This window comes from Brachyhypopomus gauderio, chromosome 19 (genome assembly GCF_052324685.1).
Source record: "Brachyhypopomus gauderio isolate BG-103 chromosome 19, BGAUD_0.2, whole genome shotgun sequence".
Classification (NCBI taxonomy): Eukaryota; Metazoa; Chordata; class Actinopteri; order Gymnotiformes; family Hypopomidae; genus Brachyhypopomus; species Brachyhypopomus gauderio.
Window position 1 is genome coordinate 11620131 of NC_135229.1, and position 23637 is coordinate 11643767.

The 23637-nt window shown below is 43.3% G+C and overlaps 2 protein-coding genes across 2 annotated transcripts in view; both read right to left on the reverse strand.

The window, feature by feature from the left end:
• Nucleotides 1-12016: 12016 nt before the first annotated feature.
• LOC143483199 (G-protein coupled receptor 87-like) lies at nucleotides 12017-15526 on the reverse strand. The gene is made up of 3 exons (XM_076982012.1): nucleotides 15268-15526; nucleotides 14385-14620; nucleotides 12017-13979 (listed from the first exon to the last, which is right to left on the reverse strand). The coding sequence occupies exon 3, from the start codon at nucleotides 13975-13977 to the stop codon at nucleotides 12952-12954; it is 1026 nt and encodes a 341-aa protein (XP_076838127.1). The 5' UTR covers nucleotides 13978-13979; nucleotides 14385-14620; nucleotides 15268-15526; the 3' UTR covers nucleotides 12017-12951.
• A 5127-nt stretch (nucleotides 15527-20653) lies between these two features.
• LOC143483238 (P2Y purinoceptor 13-like) overlaps nucleotides 20654-23637 on the reverse strand; it is a 4310-nt gene continuing 1326 nt past the window's right edge. The window contains exons 2-3 of the mRNA XM_076982060.1: nucleotides 22154-22872; nucleotides 20654-21842 (exon numbers count right to left, since the gene is read on the reverse strand). Coding sequence (XP_076838175.1) covers nucleotides 21504-21842; nucleotides 22154-22858 — 1044 coding nt within the window. The 5' untranslated portion in view covers nucleotides 22859-22872 and the 3' untranslated portion in view covers nucleotides 20654-21503. The remainder of the gene's footprint in view (nucleotides 21843-22153; nucleotides 22873-23637) is intronic.

A 23637-nucleotide genomic window follows, 5' to 3' on the forward strand; every position in this document is an offset into this window, starting at 1 on the left:
TGCGTGTGTCAGAAAGGGAGACACAGAAATAGCACATCTGGCTAGGGCTGCATTTATGTGAACAATATAGGAAGGCCTGCATGTGTCTATACATGATTGGGCCTGTATATTACCGACAGAGAGAGATTCAGGGAGCCAGAGACTATGCTTTGTTAATTCACTCCTTGCACACCTTGCACGCCTAACATGACTGTCCGTGTATTCAAAGTATGAACGTAGTCTGCAAAGCCTGCCATAACATGACTGACATGACTGACATGACTGGCATGACTGACATAACTGATATGACTGGAATGACTTCACTGGCATGATGAACAAAAATAACATGACTGATATGACTGACAACTGGCATGACTGGAATGAGTGACATGACTGGCATGACTGTAATGACATGACTGATATGACTTATGTCTGACATGACTGGACTGACATCTGCGTGAGTCAGAAAAGGAGACACAGAAATAGCACATCTGGCTAGGGCTGCATTTATGTGAACAATATAGGAAGGCCTGCATGTGTCTATACATGATTGGGCCTGTATATTACCGACAGAGAGAGATTGAGGGAGCCAGAGACTATGCTTTGTTAATTCACTCCTTGCACACCTTGCACGCCTAACATGACTGTCCGTGTATTCAAAGTATGAACGTAGTCTGCAAAACCTGCCATAACATGACTGACATGACTGGCATGACTGACATACCTGATATGACTGGAATGACTTCACTGGCATGATGAACAAAAATAACATGACTGATATGACTGACAACTGGCATGACTGGAATGAGTGACATGACTAGCATGACTGTAATGACATGACTGATATGAGTGACATGACTGGCATGACATGACTGATATGACTGACACGACTTATGTCTGACATGACTGGACTGACATCTGCTTGTGTCAGAAAAGGAGACACAGAAATAGCACATCTGGCTAGGGCTGCATCTATGTGAACAATATAGGAAGGCCTGCATGTGTCTATACATAATTGGGCCTGTATATTACCGACAGAGAGAGATTGAGGGAGCCTGAGACTATGCTTTGTTAATTCACTCCTTGCACACCTTGCATGCCTAACATGACTGTCCGTGTATTCAAAGTATGAATGTGGACTAACATGACTGATATGACTGACATAACTGGCATGACTGTAATGATTTGATTATTTGACTTATATGACTGACATGACTGATATGACTGATATGACTGGACCGAAATGACTGGCATGGCATGCCTGATATGACTGGTACGACTGACATTGCTGGCATGAATGACATATACTATACATATACTATAAATATGCATACAAACTATACATACATTTAGGTAGAAGTGTGTGTGTGTGTGTGTGTGTGTGTGTGTGTGTGTGTGTGTGTGTGTGTGTGTGTGTGTGTGTGTGTGTGTGTGTTTTAGTCAAAGAGTAATGGGTATACATGGCTAGGGCAGTGTGTATGTTAAACCTATAAGTAGGTGTGTGTGTGTGTGTGTGTGTGAGAGAGAGAGAGAGAGTGTGTTTTCAAAAACAGAAGCTAAACGTCAGTTTGTGTGTTTGTATCTGGGTTACTCATAGCGAAATGGGTAGGTATGGCAAGGGCAGTGTGAAAGCTACAGAGGCCTGTGTTTTTGTAAGTGCATGTGAAAGAGAGGGGGGGGGGGAGGTAGAGCCCATGGGTTGTAAAGTGTTGGAAGCAAGGGGGAGTGTGAGGGGAGTGGAGGAGGGGGGGGCAGAGTGTGTGAGAAAGGCACGTGCGTGTGTGGCTTAGCAGCTGTGTATGCCTCCCTCCACTGCTTTGTATGGAAAATGAAAATATTCACTGTAGAGCTGTTTGTGGACGGATTTGGCTCAAAATTGGCACATCGCACCCCAATGGTCATGTGAATGTGGATTTCAATTTCCATAACAATCAGACATACTATGGCGTAGTTATTGAACTGTGAATTTGATGTGTTATGATGGTAGCATTGTGATGCATATGAAAAATATTAATTTGTCAAAACCTTAGGATTTTTTCGCTAATCTTAGCATTTCAGAGTCTGCTGAGTATTACAAGGTGTGATTTAAGGTGATGGAGTTAAAATGCTAGGACTAGTATGAAAATGACAAGTTATATATATTTGATAATAGTGAAAAAGTGGTACATTTTTGCAAAGCACATGTAATTACAAAGTTGCTAGGAATTCTGCATACAATCATATGAGTGCAAGCATTTCTTGATAAGTGAAAATATGTAGGAGAAATTCAGGATTTTCTAGTATAGCGCCACCTAGTGGTGCAATTCCCTTCCAACATGAGTATGTCTTAGAGGGTGTGTACATGAACATACCATGTCAGTTTCATGTGTATGTACCTATGGTAAGTCTGTCAAATGGCCAATTAATTCAAATTAAAATTAATTGGCTTATGGCGGCCATGTTTTTTGAGTGATGAGGTCATCATTGTGTGTCTTGATACCACTTGACCCCATGATGATGCCTGTAAAGTTTTGGCTTGATGTGACTAATAGTTTCTGAGAAACAGTTTTTCCCAAGTTATAGCGCCCCCTATTGGACAATCGTGGCCAGCTTTGACCTGTGACCTCTGAGTCATGTGTCCTAACAACTGATAAGTTTTCATGAAGATTGGTCAAAGCATTGCTGAGATATAGCTGCTGAAGTAAATTTGGCCACGCCTCAGAGCTATTGATTGACATGTGACAACCAGGCTGTATGGAAATGTCACAATGTTGTCGATAGGTTTTGATAATGAGATTCTTCTGAGTAGTTTGATACCAAGATTGTGGTGATCATATGAAAAACCAAGGAGTAGTAGACAAAAGTAGGTTTTGCATATTATGCAAATTAGCAAAAAATCTAAGTAGGCGGAGCTTCATAGTTGTATATGAAATGTCCTATTGAATTGAGCCAAGGAATGCATAGGAAGTGGAATTTTGTTTCTATGACTTATGGTATGGAAGATATGGGCCAAAAAGTCACATAGTGTGCTATAGCGCCACCATCAGGCCGATGTGGGTCCCTATAAGTGAGTGTGGTCCTTTTGACCTAGAGAACAAGTTTGGCAAGTTTGGTGTGTCTAGGCCTTACGGTTTAGGCTGCAGTATCATTTTTAGACAGCAAAATGGGCAAAAGAATAATAATAAGAAGAAGAAGAAAGAAAAATACCAGCAATTACAATAGGGTTCCCACACTATGTGTGTGAACCCTAATAATAAGAAATATAGCCGCAAGCGGCAATTGCGGGTTCACACACGAAAAAGGCAAAAAAGCCCAAAAAATTGGCAAAATGATTCAGATCAGAAGTAAATCACATGCTGTGAGTAGCTTTGTGTGTATGTGTGTTTGTATGTTTTTTGATTTAAGCAGTACATCTTGGCTTGAGCCAAGGAATACAATAGAAGTAGTATTTTGTTTCTAGGCCCTACAGTGTGAAAGATATTGGAAAATAAAAGTGAAAAGAAGCTGTTTGGGTTTGGCCAGTGTGTACTCTACAGATAGTTTGTGATGACATCTGCGTGTGTCAGAAAGGGAGACACAGAAATAGCACATCTGGCTAGGGCTGCATTTATGTGAACAATATAGGAAGGCCTGCATGTGTCTATACATGATTGGGCCTGTATATTACCGACAGAGAGAGATTCAGGGAGCCAGAGACTATGCTTTGTTAATTCACTCCTTGCACACCTTGCACGCCTAACATGACTGTCCGTGTATTCAAAGTATGAACGTAGTCTGCAAAGCCTGCCATAACATGACTGACATGACTGGCATGACTGACATAACTGATATGACTGGAATGACTTCACTGGCATGATGAACAAAAATAACATGACTGATATGACTGACAACTGGCATGACTGGAATGAGTGACATGACTAGCATGACTGTAATGACATGACTGATATGAGTGACATGACTGGCATGACATGACTGATATGACTGACACGACTTATGTCTGACATGACTGGACTGACATGACTGACATCTGCTTGTGTCAGAAAAGGAGACATAGAAATAGCACATCTGGCTAGGGCTGCATCTATGTGAACAATATAGGAAGGCCTGCATGTGTCTATACATAATTGGGCCTGTATATTACCGACAGAGAGAGATTGAGGGAGCCAGAGACTATGCTTTGTTAATTCACTCCTTGCACACCTTGCATGCCTAACATGACTGTCCGTGTATTCAAAGTATGAATGTGGACTAACATGACTGATATGACTGACATAACTGGCATGACTGTAATGATTTGATTATTTGACTTATATGACTGACATGACTGATATGACTGATATGACTGGACTGAAATGACTGGCATGGCATGCCTGATATGACTGATACGACTGACATTGCTGGCATGAATGACATATACTATACATATACTATAATAATATGCATACAAACTATACATACATTTAGGTAGAAGTGTGTGTGTGTGTGTGTGTGTGTGTGTGTGTGTGTGTTTTAGTCAAAGAGTAATGGGTATACATGGCTAGGGCAGTGTGTATGTTAAACCTATAAGTAGGTGTGTGTGTGTGTGTGTGTGTGTGTGTGTGTGTGTGTGTGTGTGTGTGAGAGAGAGAGAGAGTGTGTTTTCAAAAACAGAAGCTAAACGTCAGTTTGTGTGTTTGTATCTGGGTTACTCATAGCGAAATGGGTAGGTATGGCAAGGGCAGTGTGAAAGCTACAGAGGCCTGTGTTTTTGTAAGTGCATGTGAAAGAGAGAGAGGGGGGGAGGTAGAGCCCATGGGTTGTAAAGTGTTGGAAGCAAGGGGGAGTGTGAGGGGAGTGGAGGAGGGGGGGGCAGAGTGTGTGAGAAAGGCACGTGCGTGTGTGGCTTAGCAGCTGTGTATGCCTCCCTCCACTGCTTTGTATGGAAAATGAAAATATTCACTGTAGAGCTGTTTGTGGACGGATTTGGCTCAAAATTGGCACATCGCACCACAATGGTCATGTGAATGTGGATTTCAATTTCCATAACAATCAGACATACTATGGCGTAGTTATTGAACTGGGAATTTGATTTGTTATGATGGTAGCATTGTGATGCATATGAAAAATATTAATTTGTCAAAAACTTAGGATTTTCTCGCTAATCTTAGCATTTCAAAGTCTGCTGAGTATTACAAGGTGTGATTTAAGGTGATGGAGTTAAAATGCTAGGACTAGTATGAAAATGACAAGTTATATATATTTGATGATAGTGAAAAAGTGGTACATTTTTGCAAAGCACATGTAATTACAAAGTTGCTAAGAATTCTGCATACAATCATATGAGTCCAAGCATTTCTTGATAAGTGAAAATATGTAGGAGAAATTCTGGATTTTCTAGTATAGCGCCACCTAGTGGTGCAATTCCCTTCTAACATGAGTATGTCTTAGAGGGTGTGTACATGAACATACCATGTCAGTTTCATGTGTATGTACCTATGGTAAGTCTGTCAAATGGCCAATAAATTCAAATTAAAATTAATTGGCTTATGGCGGCCATGTTTTTTGAGTGATGAGGTCATCATTGTGTGTCTTGATACCACTTGACCCCATGATGATGCCTGTAAAGTTTTGGCTTGATGTGACTAATGGTTTCTGAGAAACAGTTTTTCCCATGTTATAGCGCCCCCTATTGGACAATCGTGGCCAGCTTTGACCTGTGACCTCCGAGTCATGTGCCCTAACAACTGATAAATTTGCATGAAGATTGGTCAAAGCATTGTTGAGATATAGCTGCTGAAGTAAAATTGGCCACGCCTCAGAGCTATTGATTGACATGTGACAGCCAGGCTGTATGGAAATGTCACAATGTTGGCGATAAGTTTTGATAATGAGATTCTTCTGAGTAGTTTGATACCAAGATTGTGGTGATCAGATGAAAAACCAAGGAGTAGTAGGCAAAAGTAGGTTTTGCATATTATGCAAATTAGCAAAAAATCTAAGTAGGCGGAGCTTCATAGTTGTATATGAAATGTCCTATTGAATTGAGCCAAGGAATGCATAGGAAGTGGAATTTTGTTTCTATGACTTATGGTATGGGAGATATGGGCCAAAAAGTCACATAGTGTGCTATAGCGCCACCATCAGGCCAATGTGGGTCCCTATAAGTGTGTGTGGTCCTTTTGACCTAGAGAACAAGTTTGGCAAGTTTGGTGTGTCTAGGCCTTAGGGTTTAGGCTGCAGTATCATTTATAGACAGCAAAATGGGCAAAAGAATAATAATAATAAGAAAAACGCTAACAATTACAATAGGGTTCCCACACTATGTGTGTGTGAACCCTAAAAACGCTAACAATTACAATAGGGTTCCCACACTATGTGTGTGTGAACCCTAAATATAGCCGCAAGCGGCGATTGGCGGGTTCACACAAAAAAAGGCACAAAAGCCCAAAGGGTCTTTTAGACCAACAAGTGATATGAAGCTACTTCAGTCTAAAAAATGGACAGATAAAGTAATTTGCAAAAAAATATTCAACTGGGGCAATAAAGGCCCAAAATATCAAAACAAAATGTCATGGCAAAATGATTCAGATCATAGAAGTTAATCAAATGCTGTGATTAGCTTTGTATGTGTGTGTTTGTGTGTTTTTTTCATGTATGCAGTAAGGGCTTCTTGAGGCTTTTTTGGTTGGCTTGAGCAAAGGAATACAGCTGAAGTAGAATTTTGTTTCTAGGCCATACAGTGTGGAAGATATTAAACAAAATGATTCAGACCATACAACTAAATCAAATGCTGAGATTAGGTTAAAAGCACTGACACACTGACCCAGGGGCCTAGTCAAATAAATATACCTTTGGCTGAATTTGTCAGAAGTTGTGAACATAGCAGCAGGAGAGCTCTTGTTAATGCCCCACATGTAAACACCACTCTTTAACCCTTTTCATTTAGCTGACAAAATCTGTCACATGTGAATCTCAAACAAACCAAAGAGTGATGGCTTACTATACAATAAAATAACACAAATATTCTTATCTTTGCCTGTTCATGATGTTCTCATCCCTACTCTGACATGTTCTCACTGTTGTGCCCATAGTAGGGAGGCCACTAGGAATGTGTATCTAAGACTTTGATGATAAGTAAAGCATGCAGTTATATAGAGGTTGTGTGTGAAATGTGAATTACATATGTCTGTCCTCTCTTATGTCATTTCAGGATGTATAGAGGGCATGAGTTGAGAGTGTGGATGGAAAAATGAAGCTAAATATCAGTTAGTGTGTTGGAAATGGCTAGAGAAATGTATATATGAAGCATATAGGAAGTCATGTGTGAGGGTGTGTGGAAAAAAGAAGCTAAATATCTGTATATTAGTCACTGGGTAATTGGTAGTAATGGCTAGAATTAGTGTGTATGTAAAACCTATAGGCCAGAGAGGCCTTTGTTTTTGTGAGTGCATGTGAAAGAGAGAGAGGGAGGAGGGAGAGCCCAAGGGTTGTAAAATGTTAGAAGGATGGGGGAGTGGAGGAGGGGGGCAGCGTGTGCGAGAATGGCACGTGCGTGTGGGCTGAGCAGTTCTCGTCTTCTCCCTGCACAGCTCAGTATGGAAAATGAAAATATTCACTGTAGAGCTGTTTGTGGACGGATTTGGCTCAAACTTGGCAAACAGCACATCAATGGTCATGTGAATATGGATGTCAATTTTCATAACAATCAGACATACTATGGCGTAGTTATTGAACTGTGAATTTGATGTGTTACGATGGTAGCATTGTGATGCATATGAAAAATATTAATTTGTGAAAACCTTAGGATTTTCTCCCTAATCTTAGCATTTCAGAGTCTGCTAAGTATTACAAGGTGTGATTTAAAGGTGTTGGAGTTAAAATGCTAGGACTAGTATGAAAATGACAAGTTATATATATTTGATAATAGTGAAAAAGTGGTACATTTTTGCAAAGCACATGTAATTAGAAAGTTGCTAGGAATTCTGCATACAATCATATGAGTGCAAGCATTTCTTGATAAGTGAAAATATGTAGGAGAAATTCTGGATTTTCTAGTATAGCGCCACCTAGTGGTGCAATTCCCTTCTAACATGAGTATGTCTTAGAGGGTGTGTACATGAACATACCATGTCAGTTTCATGTGTATGTACCTATGGTAAGTTTGTCAAATGGCCAATTAATTCAAAGTAAAATTTATTAGCTCATGGCGGCCATGTTTTTTGAGTGATGATGTCATCATTGTGTGCCTTGATACCACTTGGGCCCCTGATGATGCCTGTAAAGTCTTGGCTTGATGTGACTAATGGTTTCTGAGAAACAGTTTTTCCCATGTTATAGCGCCCCCTATTGGACAATCATGGCCAGCTTTGACCTGTGACCTCCGAGTCATATGCCCTAACAACTGATAAATTTTCATGAAGATTGGTCAAAGCATTGCTGAGATATAGCTGCTGAAGTCAATTTGGCCACGCCTCAGAGCTATTGATTGACATGTGACAACCAGACTGTATACCAATGTCACAGTTTTGTTGATATTCCTTGATAATGAGATTCTTGTGAATGTTTTGACACCAAGATTGTGGTGATCAGATGAAAAACCAGGGACTAGTATAAAAAAATAGGTTTTGCATATTATGCAAATTAGCAAAAAATCTAAGTAGGCGGAGCTTAATGGTTGTATATGAATAGTCCTATTGAATTTTGCCAAGGAATCCATAAAAAGTGGAATTTTGTTTCTATGACTTACGGATTGGGAGATATGGACCAAACGACAAAATGGTGTGCTATAGCGCCACCATCAGGCCAATGTGGGTCTCTGTACTTGAGTCTGGTCCTTGGACCATACATTATCAATTTGCCAAGTTTGGTGTTTCTAGGCCTTACGGTCTAGGCTGCACAATGCGTTTTAGGTCAAAAAATGGGCAAAAGAATAATAATAATAAGAAGAAGAAGAAGAAAGAATATAGCCGCAAGCGGCAATTGCGGGTTCACACACGAAAAAGGCAAAAAAGCCCCAAAAATTGGCAAAATGATTCAGATCAGAAGTAAATCACATGCTGTGAGTAGCTTTGTGTGTATGTGTGTTTGTGTGTTTTTTGATTTAAGCAGTACATCTTGGCTTGAGCCAAGGAATACAATAGAAGTAGTATTTTGTTTCTAGGCCCTACAGTGTGAAAGATATTGGAAAATAAAAGTGAAAAGAAGCTGTTTGGGTTTGGCCAGTGTGTACTCTACAGATAGTTTGTGATGACATCTGCGTGTGTCAGAAAGGGAGACACAGAAATAGCACATCTGGCTAGGGCTGCATTTATGTGAACAATATAGGAAGGCCTGCATGTGTCTATACATGATTGGGCCTGTATATTACCGACAGAGAGAGATTCAGGGAGCCAGAGACTATGCTTTGTTAATTCACTCCTTGCACACCTTGCACGCCTAACATGACTGTCCGTGTATTCAAAGTATGAACGTAGTCTGCAAAGCCTGCCATAACATGACTGACATGACTGGCATGACTGACATAACTGATATGACTGGAATGACTTCACTGGCATGATGAACAAAAATAACATGACTGATATGACTGACAACTGGCATGACTGGAATGAGTGACATGACTAGCATGACTGTAATGACATGACTGATATGAGTGACATGACTGGCATGACATGACTGATATGACTGACACGACTTATGTCTGACATGACTGGACTGACATGACTGACATCTGCTTGTGTGAGAAAAGGAGACACAGAAATAGCACATCTGGCTAGGGCTGCATCTATGTGAACAATATAGGAAGGCCTGCATGTGTCTATACATAATTGGGCCTGTATATTACCGACAGAGAGAGATTGAGGGAGCCAGAGACTATGCTTTGTTAATTCACTCCTTGCACACCTTGCATGCCTAACATGACTGTCCGTGTATTCAAAGTATGAATGTGGACTAACATGACTGATATGACTGACATAACTGGCATGACTGTAATGATTTGATTATTTGACTTATATGACTGACATGACTGATATGACTGATATGACTGGACTGAAATGACTGGCATGGCATGCCTGATATGACTGATACGACTGACATTGCTGGCATGAATGACATATACTATACATATACTATAAATATGCATACAAACTATACATACATTTAGGTAGAAGTGTGTGTGTGTGTGTGTGTGTGTGTGTGTGTGTGTGTGTGTGTGTGTGTGTGTGTGTGTGTGTGTGTTTTAGTCAAAGAGTAATGGGTATACATGGCTAGGGCAGTGTGTATGTTAAACCTATAAGTAGGTGTGTGTGTGTGTGTGTGTGTGTGTGTGTGTGTGTGTGTGTGTGTGTGAGAGAGAGAGAGTGTGTTTTCAAAAACAGAAGCTAAACGTCAGTTTGTGTGTTTGTATCTGGGTTACTCATAGAGAAATGGGTAGGTATGGCAAGGGCAGTGTGAAAGCTACAGAGGCCTGTGTTTTTGTAAGTGCATGTGAAAGAGAGGGGGGGGAGGTAGAGCCCATGGGTTGTAAAGTGTTGGAAGCAAGGGGGAGTGTGAGGGGAGTGGAGGAGGGGGGGGCAGAGTGTGTGAGAAAGGCACGTGCGTGTGTGGCTTAGCAGCTGTGTATGCCTCCCTCCACTGCTTTGTATGGAAAATGAAAATATTCACTGTAGAGCTATTTGTGGACGGATTTGGCTCAAAATTGGCACATCGCACCACAATGGTCATGTGAATGTGGATTTCAATTTCCATAACAATCAGACATACTATGGCGTAGTTATTGAACTGGGAATTTGATGTGTTATGATGGTAGCATTATGATGCATATGAAAAATATTAATTTGTCAAAAACTTAGGATTTTTTCGCTAATCTTAGCATTTCAGAGTCTGCTGAGTATTACAAGGTGTGATTTAAGGTGATGGAGTTAAAATGCTAGGACTAGTATGAAAATGGCAAGTTATATATATTTGATAATAGTGAAAAAGTGGTACATTTTTGCAAAGCACATGTAATTACAAAGTTGCTAGGAATTCTGCATACAATCATATGAGTGCAAGCATTACTTGATAAGTGAAAATATGTAGGAGAAATTCTGGATTTTCTAGTATAGCGCCACCTAGTGGTGCAATTCCCTTCCAACATGGGTATGTCTTAGAGGGTGTGTACATGAACATACCATGTCAGTTTCATGTGTATGTACCTATGGTAAGTAGGTCAAATGGCCAATTAATTAAAATTAAAATTAATTGGCTTATGGCGGCCATGTTTTTTGAGTGATGAGGTCATCATTGTGTGTCTTGATACCACTTGACCCCATGATGATGCCTGTAAAGTTTTGGTTTGATGTGACTAATGGTTTCTGAGAAACAGTTTTTCCCATGTTATAGTGCCCCCTATTGGACAATCGTGGCCTGCTTTGACCTGTGACCTCTGAGTCATGTGTCCTAACAACTGATATATTTTCATGAAGATTGGTCAAAGCATTGCTGAGATATAGCTGCTGAAGTAAATTTGGCCACGCCTCAGAGCTATTGATTAACATGTGACAGCCAGGCTGTATGGAAATGTCACAATGTTGGCGATGGGTTTTGATAATGAGATTCTTCTGAGTAGTTTGATACCAAGACTGTGGTGATCAGACGAAAAACCAAGGAGTAGTAGACAAAAGTAGGTTTTGCATATTATGCAAATTAGCAAAAAATCTAAGTAGGCGGAGCTTCATAGTTGTATATGAAATGTCCTATTGAATTGAGCCAAGGAATGCATAGGAAGTGGAATTTTGTTTCTATGACTTATGGTATGGGATATATGGGCCAAAAAGTCACATAGTGTGCTATAGCGCCACCATCAGGCCGATGTGGGTCCCTATAAGTGAGTGTGGTCCTTTTGACCTAGAGAACAAGTTTGGCAAGTTTGGTGTGTCTAGGCCTTACGGTTTAGGCTGCAGAATGATTTATAGACAGCAAAATGGGAAAAAGAATAATAATAATAATAATAAGAAAAACGCTAACAATTACAATAGGGTTCCCACACTATGTGTGTGTGAACCCTAAAAATCCTAACAATTACAATAGGGTTCCCACACTATGTGTGTGAACCCTAAAAATCCTAACAATTACAATAGGGTTCCCACACTATGTGTGTGTGAACCCTAATAAGGAGAAAAATCCTAACAATTACAATAGGCCTCCAGCACCTTTGGTGCTCGGAGCCCTAATAAGAAAGAAAAAACCCGACAATTACAATAGGTTTCCCACACTACGTGTGTGAACCCTAATAAGAAGAAAAAGAAAAATCCGAGCAATTACAATAGGGTTCCCACACTATGTGTGTGAACCCTAAAAAAAACTAAGCCTTTACCCTGTCTCTTGCGCTGTGGCCCTAGAATTTTGCACTGGGCCACTGCTTGGTGTGTAAATTGTGTAAAAATGTTTAGAGTGAAAATATTGATAACCGACATCTTAAATAATCAGTGTTTGCTAGTCATGCACTGTGGAAGCATTATTGTCTATGGTGCAAAGTAGTCCTGCTCTTTACACAGAGTATCACAGCAATGGCAACATCATCATCGTATTAGAGACATTGTCACAGTGGCCAATGAAATGAAAGGCTGGATGGTTAAATGTCACAACACTGTGATGCAGAAAGCGTTTTGCTACTTTAGATATGAGCCATCAGGTGGATATTCAAATCCATGAAATCAGGGCTGCCATCCTGTGCATTTTGGTTCAGTTCTCTCCAGTTCTCAGGCATTATAACAGAAATTTCATACAGTCCTCAGCAAAGATACCTGAGACTTGCGTAATAACTAATTGCTTTTTTGTCCACCTCGAAATAGAATTCGTGGGCTTGAACATCTCTGCAGTACACAGAACACATCTGAGCTGCCAGTCAAAATGGGACAAGATATTTACAACAGTTTTGCCAAACGGTGGTCCAAACAGCACCTCTCTCTGTTTAAACATAGACTCTTGACTGTGAAGAATCCCTTAGATAGGAGGATGCGCTCTTCCGCTGTTTCACGCCGAAGATGAACACTCCTTCATTCGAAGCACTAATGTCTCCCTCTTTACAGCGGTTGGTGAGTCGGCAGGATTTGGGGGATTATGACAGATCAGACAGCGACCATGCAGTAGCTCAGCTACCTTCATCCTAAAAGACTTGCACATGAACAGGTAGATGATGGGGTCCAGGCACACGTTGCAGGTGGAGAGGAAGCGTGTGATCTTCTTCCCCTCCATCAGCATGGCCTCCACGTCTCGTGAGAAGGTGTAGTTGGTTTGACTCCACGTGAACGGGATCCTCCACAAGTGATAAGGCACGAAGCACAGGAAGAACACCACCACCACCACCAGGACGTTGTGCTGGGAATTGGGCCGCCTCTCCGTTCCCACAGGCGTAAACCTTCTGGTGGCGACCCAAATGTGCCTGTAGATGAACATATAGGAAGCCACCAGTATGACCAGTACTGAGAAGAAAATCCCAGTGTTTACGTAGACCACCACCTCATGCCACCACAGACCCGTTTCACTCTTTAGGGTGGGGCAACAGTGGACTGTCTCCCGACTGGGCGCCTGGTCGGTCAGGACGGTGTTGGGTAGCGACAGGCCCACCATGGCCAGCCACACCACGGTGGCCATCGCCTGGGTGAAGGAGTAACTGTAGAGGCAGTTCCCACATTTACCTCCAAAGGGTCGAACGATCTTCAGGTAGCGGTCGAGCGCCACCAGACCGAGGAAGAGGATGTTGGCGTACATGCAGCAGTAGAAGATCACGGCCGTGTAGCGGCAGGAGACGGCCCGCAGCCACCAGGGCCCCACCCCCGCCTCGGTTGCTACGGTGATGGGCAGTTCAAGGGTCATCAGCAGGTCGGCCGCCAACATGTTGCGCAGGTAGAGGGCGAAAGTCTTCCTGCGTGCGCGGATCTGGGCGAACACCCACGCTGCCGTACAGTTTAGAAACAGACTGGTCACAAACACCAGCAGGTACAGCGACGCAAACGCCCAGGACGGGTCCGGCTGTTTGGCTGTGCAGTTGCGAATCATGACTGGGAATCAGAAGTGCATAGAAATGATTGAGGTTTTTATCCAAGTTTTAATCCACCGGGTACGAGTGGTGACTTGTTACAGTTCATTCTCTACCCATTTTCCCAGCATCGTACCTGAGACGTGTTGTAACATCTCCATAAATTACCACTAATTTCCATTTCATACCTCATAATCAAGTCTAATGATCTTCCCAAACACATCAAAAGCAACTACACTGTGCTTGCTTCATTCATTTATGCATACAATTTAAGCATTTGTTCATGATAAATCATGGATAAATGCCCTGATGGCAGTCAGATAGGATTCAGAAGTTTCTTGAGCACTTAACACGTAAAGTGAGTCAAAACTTTATTGCCCCAACCAAATAAAACACAATAATAAAAACAAAATGAAAGTAATCTCACCTGGGCTTGCACGGGCAACTGCCCTGATGTTGCTGGTGATCTAACTGGTATCTCTGGGAAGCCTCATGTAATCGTGGGCCCCTGAGTGACTGACGAGATCAGAGATGAGGTCGTTATTCCACAGAACATGTAGAGGCCGGCCACGGCGCTCCCAGGAAATCGGCGTTGCTGCAGGACCTTGTCACAGCATCTCATCTGTCGGAAAGTTTCGCATTGAAAGTGTAGATGTGGCATTCCTAGAGGAAAGAATAACACGTACACTACACATGTAAAATATGCACGCTGCCATTGTAAATAAACCAATAAAAGTAAAGAATAAGTTCATAAATATACTGTGAGAAGCAGCACTGTTAGACTAGTATTACTAGTAACTAGTATTACGGTACTTTGTTTTTATACTAGTATTACTATACTACTCAATATCAGAAACTTTAACTTTGTACTGGGTTGGATGTCACAATCATTGTACCTGTCTACCTATCTGTTTTTCTTTCTCTCTCTAATACTCGCTTTCTCTCTCTCTCTCTCTCACACACACACACACACACATACACACGCACACACACACACACACACACACACACACACACACACACACACACACACACACAAAACAACTTAACGTTTAAAGTTGAATTCAAAGATAAACTCAAAATAACTCAACGAAAAAGAACCACAAACATTCATGAAGCAACTTCTCGTTTTTACAACCAGTGGTTATAACAAACAGTTTTGCCAGTGCATACAGAAAACATCTCCATACAGAACCAGCTCCATTAAAGTTTTGGTTTGCCAAACAAACTCCATTTTTACACCCTCTGTCTGAGACAAATGTCATAACAGTATACTCTGTTGCAAAAAGAAGCAGGAGAAACAGACGAACCTCTAAACCAGTCCTCGGTGCGTGGGCTGTGGTAACGCACGAGAACGCGACGGTTCTAGCTTGTCGTTTCAAACTCGACGGTTTTATCGTGTTTGTAGCGCCAGCTGCTGCACTAGATCCTCATCCAGCCTGGCGCTTATCTAGGTCAAGCAGGTGTGAACACACTTAGATGCGTGTCTGAACCACTTTAACAGAGGCTTACCACGCGTTCTGGGTTTCTTATCAGGTGGTGACCTATGAGGGCAGCGAGGAGGTTTGGGGACGTTGCCAACAGGATGTGTTTGGCTTCTTGGGAAAAGGGTCGTGGCCTTTGATGTCACCGTTCAGGGTGTGAGCGCAGAAGCACAGAGAAATACCTGTTCATAATGTATCAGAGTTCACTACCTGCAATACACATCGTCATACACTCACTGGCCTGTGTTATGTCCAACTATGTTGTGTCATTTTATAATATATTTGAATTATAGATTCATTTATGCATGTATGCATAATGTATAATGTATGCATAATGTATAATTTATTTATAAAACAAGTGTATTTACACACACACACACACACACACACACACACACACACACACACACACACACACACACAACCCAATAATGGTTTAATTAAATCAATTTGGTGACCTTTTGTGATTTTGTGCTGGTGGGAGTTTTTGTAATAGTGTTAATAACATTTTGACATTGCTGAGCTGAGAAGGTTTGTCAGCAGGTCTGTCAGGTTTCACACACGCACGCACACACACACACACACACACACACACACACACACACACACACACACACACACACACACACACACACACACACACACAGCAAAAAGCTGGAATTGTATGTGGAAGAAGTTTAAAGGTGTCAGTCTCAAAAACGTCAAGAAACATCTTGAACAGACGGGAGGCTCCAAACCCTCATCCAGCACTTTAGGGTCCAACCCCAAACCTCTTCTGTTTGTTTCCTTCATGTCTCATGGGCACACTATCAGCATCATGGTTAGTTGTTATTTGTATCATCATGGTTAGTTGTTATTTGTATCATCATGGCTAGCTGTTATTTGTAACATCATGGCTAGCTGTTATTTGTAACATCATGGCTAGCTGTTATTTGTAACATCATGGTTAGCCAGTGTTCTCAAGTCTCACGCATTGAGCGTGTGACTCACGCATTTGACCGTCTTCACACGCCACACTTCCGATTTCACACGGCGAAAAAATAAATAAATAAATAAATGTAGTTTATTTACATCTGATCCATATCTATGTCGCCCTCCACTGGCGATCGATCGCGATATACAACTTACGTTCACAACGCTCAACAACTTACGACTCTCACACTCCGAAATGAATTCTAAACTTGAGAGCCCTGTGGTTAGCTGTTATTTGTAACTTTGAAGGACATCATGGGTTGGATCTTGAAGACATCAGCCTGCCAAATATTGTGCATGATGATATAACTAGTATCATACAGTTCAACGACATGCAGTTTATGATATCATAAATCTAATCAGTGCTCACTGTCATCTTTTGTGTTTTACATAGTCCACGCTGTGTGTTTTAGTCAACACTATGTGTTTTAGTCCAATAATGTGTGTCTTACATAGTAAACACTGAGTTTTACATTGTCAACACTGAGTTTTACATTGTCAACACTGTGTTTGACATTGTCAACACTGTGTTCATCAAATATGATTTTCAAATATAATTCAGTCCCAGTTAAGTGGGACCTTTGACCCAAAGTACCTGTCTGTCGTTTATTATAGTCTACCTTCATTAATCTGATCACAGTTTTATTATAGTCCACCTTCATTAGTCTGATCACAGGTTTATTATAGTCCACCTTCATTAGTCTGATCACAGGTTTATTATAGTCCACCTTCATTAGTCTGATCACAGGTTTATTATAGTCCACCTTCATTAGTCTGATCACAGGTTTATTATAGTCCACCTTCATTAGTCTGATCACAGGTTTATTATAGTCCACCTTCACTAGTCTGATCACAGGTTTATTATAGTCCACCTTCATTAGTCTGATCACAGGTTTATTATAGTCCACCTTCATTAGTCTGATCACAGGTTTATTATAGTCCACCTTCACTAGTCTGATCACAGGTTTCTCTTAGAACCTAAACAAATATCAGCTATAACACTAAGCAGTATGTTTTCCAACAATGTCCCCAGCTATGAACTGATCGAGACGTACACTCCAAAAGCTCTCTGGGAGTTCCTGCTGAAGCTGTGATGCCCATCTTCACCGTCGTGTCTAATCCCGTACGCCCTGGACACCCACACACAATCCCGTACGCCCTGGACACCCACACACAATCCCGTACGCCCTGGACACCCACACACAATCCCGTACGCCCTGGACACCCACACACAATCCCGTACGCCCTGGACACACACACACAATCCCGTACGCCCTGGACACCCACACACAATCCCGTACGCCCTGGACACACACACACAATCCCGTACGCCCTGGACACCCACACACAATCCCGTACGCCCTGGACACCCACACACAATCCCGTACGCCCTGGACACACACACACAATCCCGTACGCCCTGGACACACACACACAATCCCGTACGCCCTGGACACCCACACACAATCCCGTACGCCCTGGACACACACACACAATCCCGTACGCCCTGGACATCCACACACAATCCCGTACGCCCTGGACACCCACACACAATCCCGTACGCCCTGGACACCCACACACAATCCCGTACGCCCTGGACACACACACACAATCCCTTACGCCCTGGACACCCACACACAATCCTGTATGCCCTGGACACACACACACACAATCCCGTACGCCCTGGACACCCACACACAATCCCGTACGCCCTGGACACACACACACAATCCCGTACGCCCTGGACACCCACACACAATCCCGTACGCCCTGGACACCCACACACAATCCCGTACGCCCTGGACACCCACACACAATCCCGTACGCCCTGGACACACACACACAATCCCGTACGCCCTGGACACCCACACACAATCCCGTACGCCCTGGACACACACACACAATCCCGTACGCCCTGGACACACACACACAATCCCGTACGCCCTGGACACCCACACACAATCCCGTACGCCCTGGACACCCACACACAATCCCGTACGCCCTGGACACACACACCACTCTGTAATGTCTTCGTCAAGCTGTGCCCCTGCAGCCTGGCGTGATGATGGGAGAAGATCTCGATTGGCTGGCCTCACCGTGACCTCTCCTGACCTCTGACCTGTCCTGACATGACCCTGGTGTGATGTGCTTCCTCCTGCCTTTTGCTCCACTTCATCGCCATGGAGACCTTTGCTCGCGTGTTTGAGCCGCTAGTCCCAACAGGAAGTCCTGCGTGTTTACGTCTCTTGAACAGTTGTGGCTGTCCTAGAGCCAAACGGTGACTCATGTAAATTCTTACTTTCATTTATTGTCATGCAATCATTCAACAGCGTCCTATGAACATTGACCAGCACCCAGTATATCTCTACATCTATATCTATCTACATCTATATCTATCTACCTCTATATCTATCTACATCTATATCTATCTACATCTATTTTAATGCTGTGTTCTACTCTGGTCTACTATGTTTTCCCCAGCAGAGAACAGCTTCCCCTTTTTAATGTGGCCTCTTACAAATAAAACTGGGTTAAAGTGAATTCAGTGGAAGGAAACACCTAATGCAACCAAATGCCCAATTTAAAGTGATCCTCAATGCAACATTTTACAATGATGTATTTTATGCATAAAATTACAGTAATTACAGTATACCCTCAGTATACCTCTGTGTATACCTCCAACAGTATACTCTCAGCAGTATACCTCCAGCAGTATACTCCCAGCAGTATACCTCCAGCAGTATATCCCCAGCAGTATACCCTCAGCAGTATACCTCCAACAGTATACTCCCAGCAGTATACCTCCAGCAGTATACCCTCAGCAGTATACCTCCAGCAGTATATCCCCAGCAGTATATCCCCAGCAGTATACCTCCAGCAGTATACCACCAGCAGTATACCCTCAGCAGTATACTTCCAGCAGTATATCCCCAGCAGTATACCTCCAGCAATATACCACCAGCAGTATACCCCCAGCAGTATACCCCCAGCAGCATACCTCCAGCAGTATACCTCCAGCAGTATACCCTCAGCATTATACCTCCAGTAGTATACCATCAGCAGTATACCTCCAGCAGTATATCCCCAGCAGTATACCTCCAGCAGTATACCCCCAGCAGTATACCCCAGCAGTATACCCTCAGAAGTATACCCTCAGCAGTATACCTCCAGTAGTATACCCTCAGCAGTATACCCCCAGCAGTATACCTCCAGCAGTATACCCCATCAGTATACCCCCAGCAGTATACCTCCAGCAGTATACCTCCAGCAGTATACCTCCAGTAGTATACCCTCAGCAGTATACCCCCAGCAGTATACCTTCAGTAGTATACCCTCAGTAGTATACCCTCAGCAGTATACCCCCAGCAGTATACCTTCAGTAGTATACCCTCAGCAGTATACCCTCAGCAGTATACCCCCAGCAGTATACCCCCAGCAGTATACCTCCAGCAGTATACCCCCAGCAGTATACCCCAGCTGTATACCCCAGAAGTATACCCTCAGCAGTATACCCCAGAAGTATACCCTCAGTAGTATACCCACAGTATGCCAGAAACACAGAACATGGTCGGAGCCATGAGTGTTGCTGAAGGAAGAGGCGCGTCTGGAGTGAGATTAGGAGGAGGGAAATGAACCCAGCGTGACTGTGCAACACGAGGACTCTGCGTGTACTAACATACAGGGGCAGATACAGGCTGGTGCGCACATCGACTGCTGTTCCATTACCCCTGGACCTGACGCTAAACAAGGGCTGATTATGGCTAACATGGCTGCCATGTCATGTATCCATTATGTATCACTATTCAATGAGCCTCAATGTTGTCTGCTTTGCCATCGCTTACGCTGCCGATATTCCTGAAGCTCCATGAAAACAAATCGGAGGCTATTAATCCAGTGAAGAGAAATGAAGCAACACCGATGGTCAGATCATTCTCCCTTAGTACTTTAATTCTCCAGCGTGAAGCTTGAGTTGAGAGTTGGGCTTGTCCCACCCCCAAGGAGCCTGCGTAACCCGTGGCAACACAGGAACCAGATGAGTTTAGCATCTAAACAAAGGTTTAGAAAAAATGTTAATATGTGCTGTACATATAGAGTGATCCTCAAATCTCCAACACCTCAAGAATGGTTTGTTTGAGTGCATAATGTCTGTCGATTTTTGTGGGAAACCTTTTGTATTAATTACATTGAATAATTATATTGTATTAATTGTATTAATTTAATTGATTTAGAATTTCATTCAATTTAAAATTATTTTATTAGCATTTGCAAAGGCTTTAAGTGAACAAGAACTGAAACTAAAGGAAGAAGTCAGCAAAGAAGTAAAAGGACCGAAGAAAACACACACACACACACACACACACACACACACACACACACACACACACACACACACACACACACACACACACACACACACACACACACACACACACAGGGGTTCAACCTCTCCCATACACCCTAAAGACTCAGTGCTTCACAGCTAGGGCAGTGCACTTCACGTATGCCCACACATATTTCCAGTGCTTTGTATTTTAACATTTTAACATAGATTTTAACATCCATTCTTATTTTTTTCTCCACCTATCTTTGGAATCTGAGACATAAATATGCAAGTAAAATATATTAGGATATGCAGTTTAAGAAGTTAATTATATATTAATTGTAGGGTGATTTTTTTCCACACATTACTTACGTTACCTACACACTATAACTTAAAAAGTACATGACAGTAACACTGTGCTACCAGTCTTAACATTATGCAGACTGTAAACTCATTGGTCAGTAATGGCCCTTTACTTCATTTAATCTTGTAGGGGCCATTAAAGACACCTCCTCACAGGCTGTGGTGCCATCTCATTATAGCCTGGAGACAACAGCAGGGTTTCTGGACAAGCTTTTTTTCAGCTGTACTCAGAAAAATGATATTTATAAATCTTGTTTGTCCATTCTGTTGTTTGTACTGTTTTGTTTCAAAGTTTATTCACGCTCTGTTATAATCCAGACTGGCCAGGCTACAGTGTTCGATGACTCCTGCAGTTGAGCCCAGTCACACGACCTAACAAAGCTTATCCGTCTGGTTTAAAGAGATGCTAATAAGTACTGAGCTCCAGGGGTTTGTTTAGACGTGGCACGTGAGACGACTCCTGCTTGGTAGACGTCTCCGTGCGGGACTCCCCGATACCCATGGGTCTGCGGCAAAGTGCAGCACTGAGCTTCCGACGGAAGACACGGCACAGGAAGACATAGATGAGGGGGTCCAGGCACACGTTGGTGGCACACAGCCAGAGCGTGGTCTCCTTGGCCACGTAAAGCTGGTTCTGGGCCCAGCAGCGAGTGGACGTGCTTCGGGTCTGAGTGAGGGTGTAGGGTACTCTGGCCAAGTGGAACGGCGCAAAGCACACAGAGAACACGCCCACTACCACGAACACCTGTGGAGGAGAGAAGAGTAAATCCCAATACACACAGCGATGCTGTGATGGGTATGACACTGAAAGGAAAGTGTTGATATCTTACTTTCCTTATAAGTCCCAACAGTGGAGGATTAACATTACACTCACATCCTAAGATATTTGGAATTCAACAAGGAAAAAGGATTCTGCACTCTTAATTTTGACTTTTGCTTTTAAGCAACTAAAATGGCAAAAGTGATGATCTTAACTGCAGGACATCTCCACATCTTTGTTCAGTGCAGACCAGCACCACAGTAACTGTGCGTGTGTTAATACTACTTAATCGTTACCTTGGCCTTGGTCCGTTTGGTAGCAGTGCCGGCGCTGGCTTGCGAGGCTCGGTACGACTCGTACACCTTCCTGCTGATGAAGGTGTAGCAGACGACCATGAGGCCCAGAGTGCCCCAGAACACCACCTGGCACAGGTAGTTGAAGCCCTCGTGCCAACGCAGACCCAGCTCGCTCTTCAGACTGCTGCACTTCAGCTTCCCGCCGCCGCGCGTCGCCCGCGCCGGCCGGCTGCTCAGGATGACGTTGGGTAGCGCCAGCCCGAGCATCAGGACCCAGACGGCGACGCACAGGGCCCGGCCCACGCCCACGCGCTGCAGCGCGCACCTGCCGAACGGCCGCACGATCTTCAGGTAGCGGTCGAGGCTGATGAGACCCAGGAGGAGGATACTGATGTACATGGTGGTGTAGAAGAGCACGGCGGAGTAGCGGCAGTAGAAGACCTGCAGGGCGGTGCCCCCCACGCCCGCGTCCGACAGCACCTTCACGGGCACGGCCAGCGTCATCAGCAGGTCGGCCGCCACCACGTTCTTCAGGTACACCACGAACGTGGAGCTGCTGCGGATCTGGAAAAAGATCCACGCGGCCAGGGTGTTCAGCACCACGGCGGCCAGGAAGAGGAGGCCGTACAGGGAGGGGAAGAGGACCGACGTGACACGGGTGTCCAGGTCGCAGCGCGCAGACACGTTCCGCTCGCTCGCGTTCATACTCGTGCGTCCAGCTGCAGATGTGGAGAAAGGACACGTGATGAGATGTGTTTGTTCACAAAACACAGAGAACTATAGCAGAGCTTGTTCAGCACAACTGCTGAGATGTTCGTTAGTTGGATTAAGTTCATGTTTTGTTATTCAAAGGAACGGAGACACATGATATAAACAAAAACCCGAGGACATACCTGCTAATACGTTCAACATATCTGCCACTGAAGGTCAATTTCAGCTTTGTTCATCTCTTGCAAATTCACTACTGAAGTGACTAAATATCAGTGGTCATGATCTAAATTCTACTTTCCATTTATCTTCAAGAGCAGATTGGCTGAACGAATTACATTTGAATCATCAATTGATTTTAAATTAGTCAGAAAAACGCAGTAAACCAAAGCAGGACCATCACAACAGGTAAGACAAAGAGGTGTCCAGTCGTTCCTTTACCCTGGACAAAAGTCCAGCTGTCTCCAGATTGTACTCAACAGTAGCAGAGGGGTAACCAACCCCGCCACTGGGTGCACCAGATAGGGCTGACTGAGGGGGTGCAGACAGCGCACATAACCACAGAAAAAAGCCCCTCTAAACGGAAACTGTGCTCAGTCGGTAGGCAAACAAACAAACTAGAAAACATACAAGCAAGAAAGCTGAGTATCTGCAAGGTTTCTGTGAAGTTTCTGAAGCAAAACACTACAAGAGCAGGGGCTATAATAATAACAATAAACACTATAGGAGCAGGGGCTATAATATTAACATTAAACACTATAGGAGCAGGGGCTATA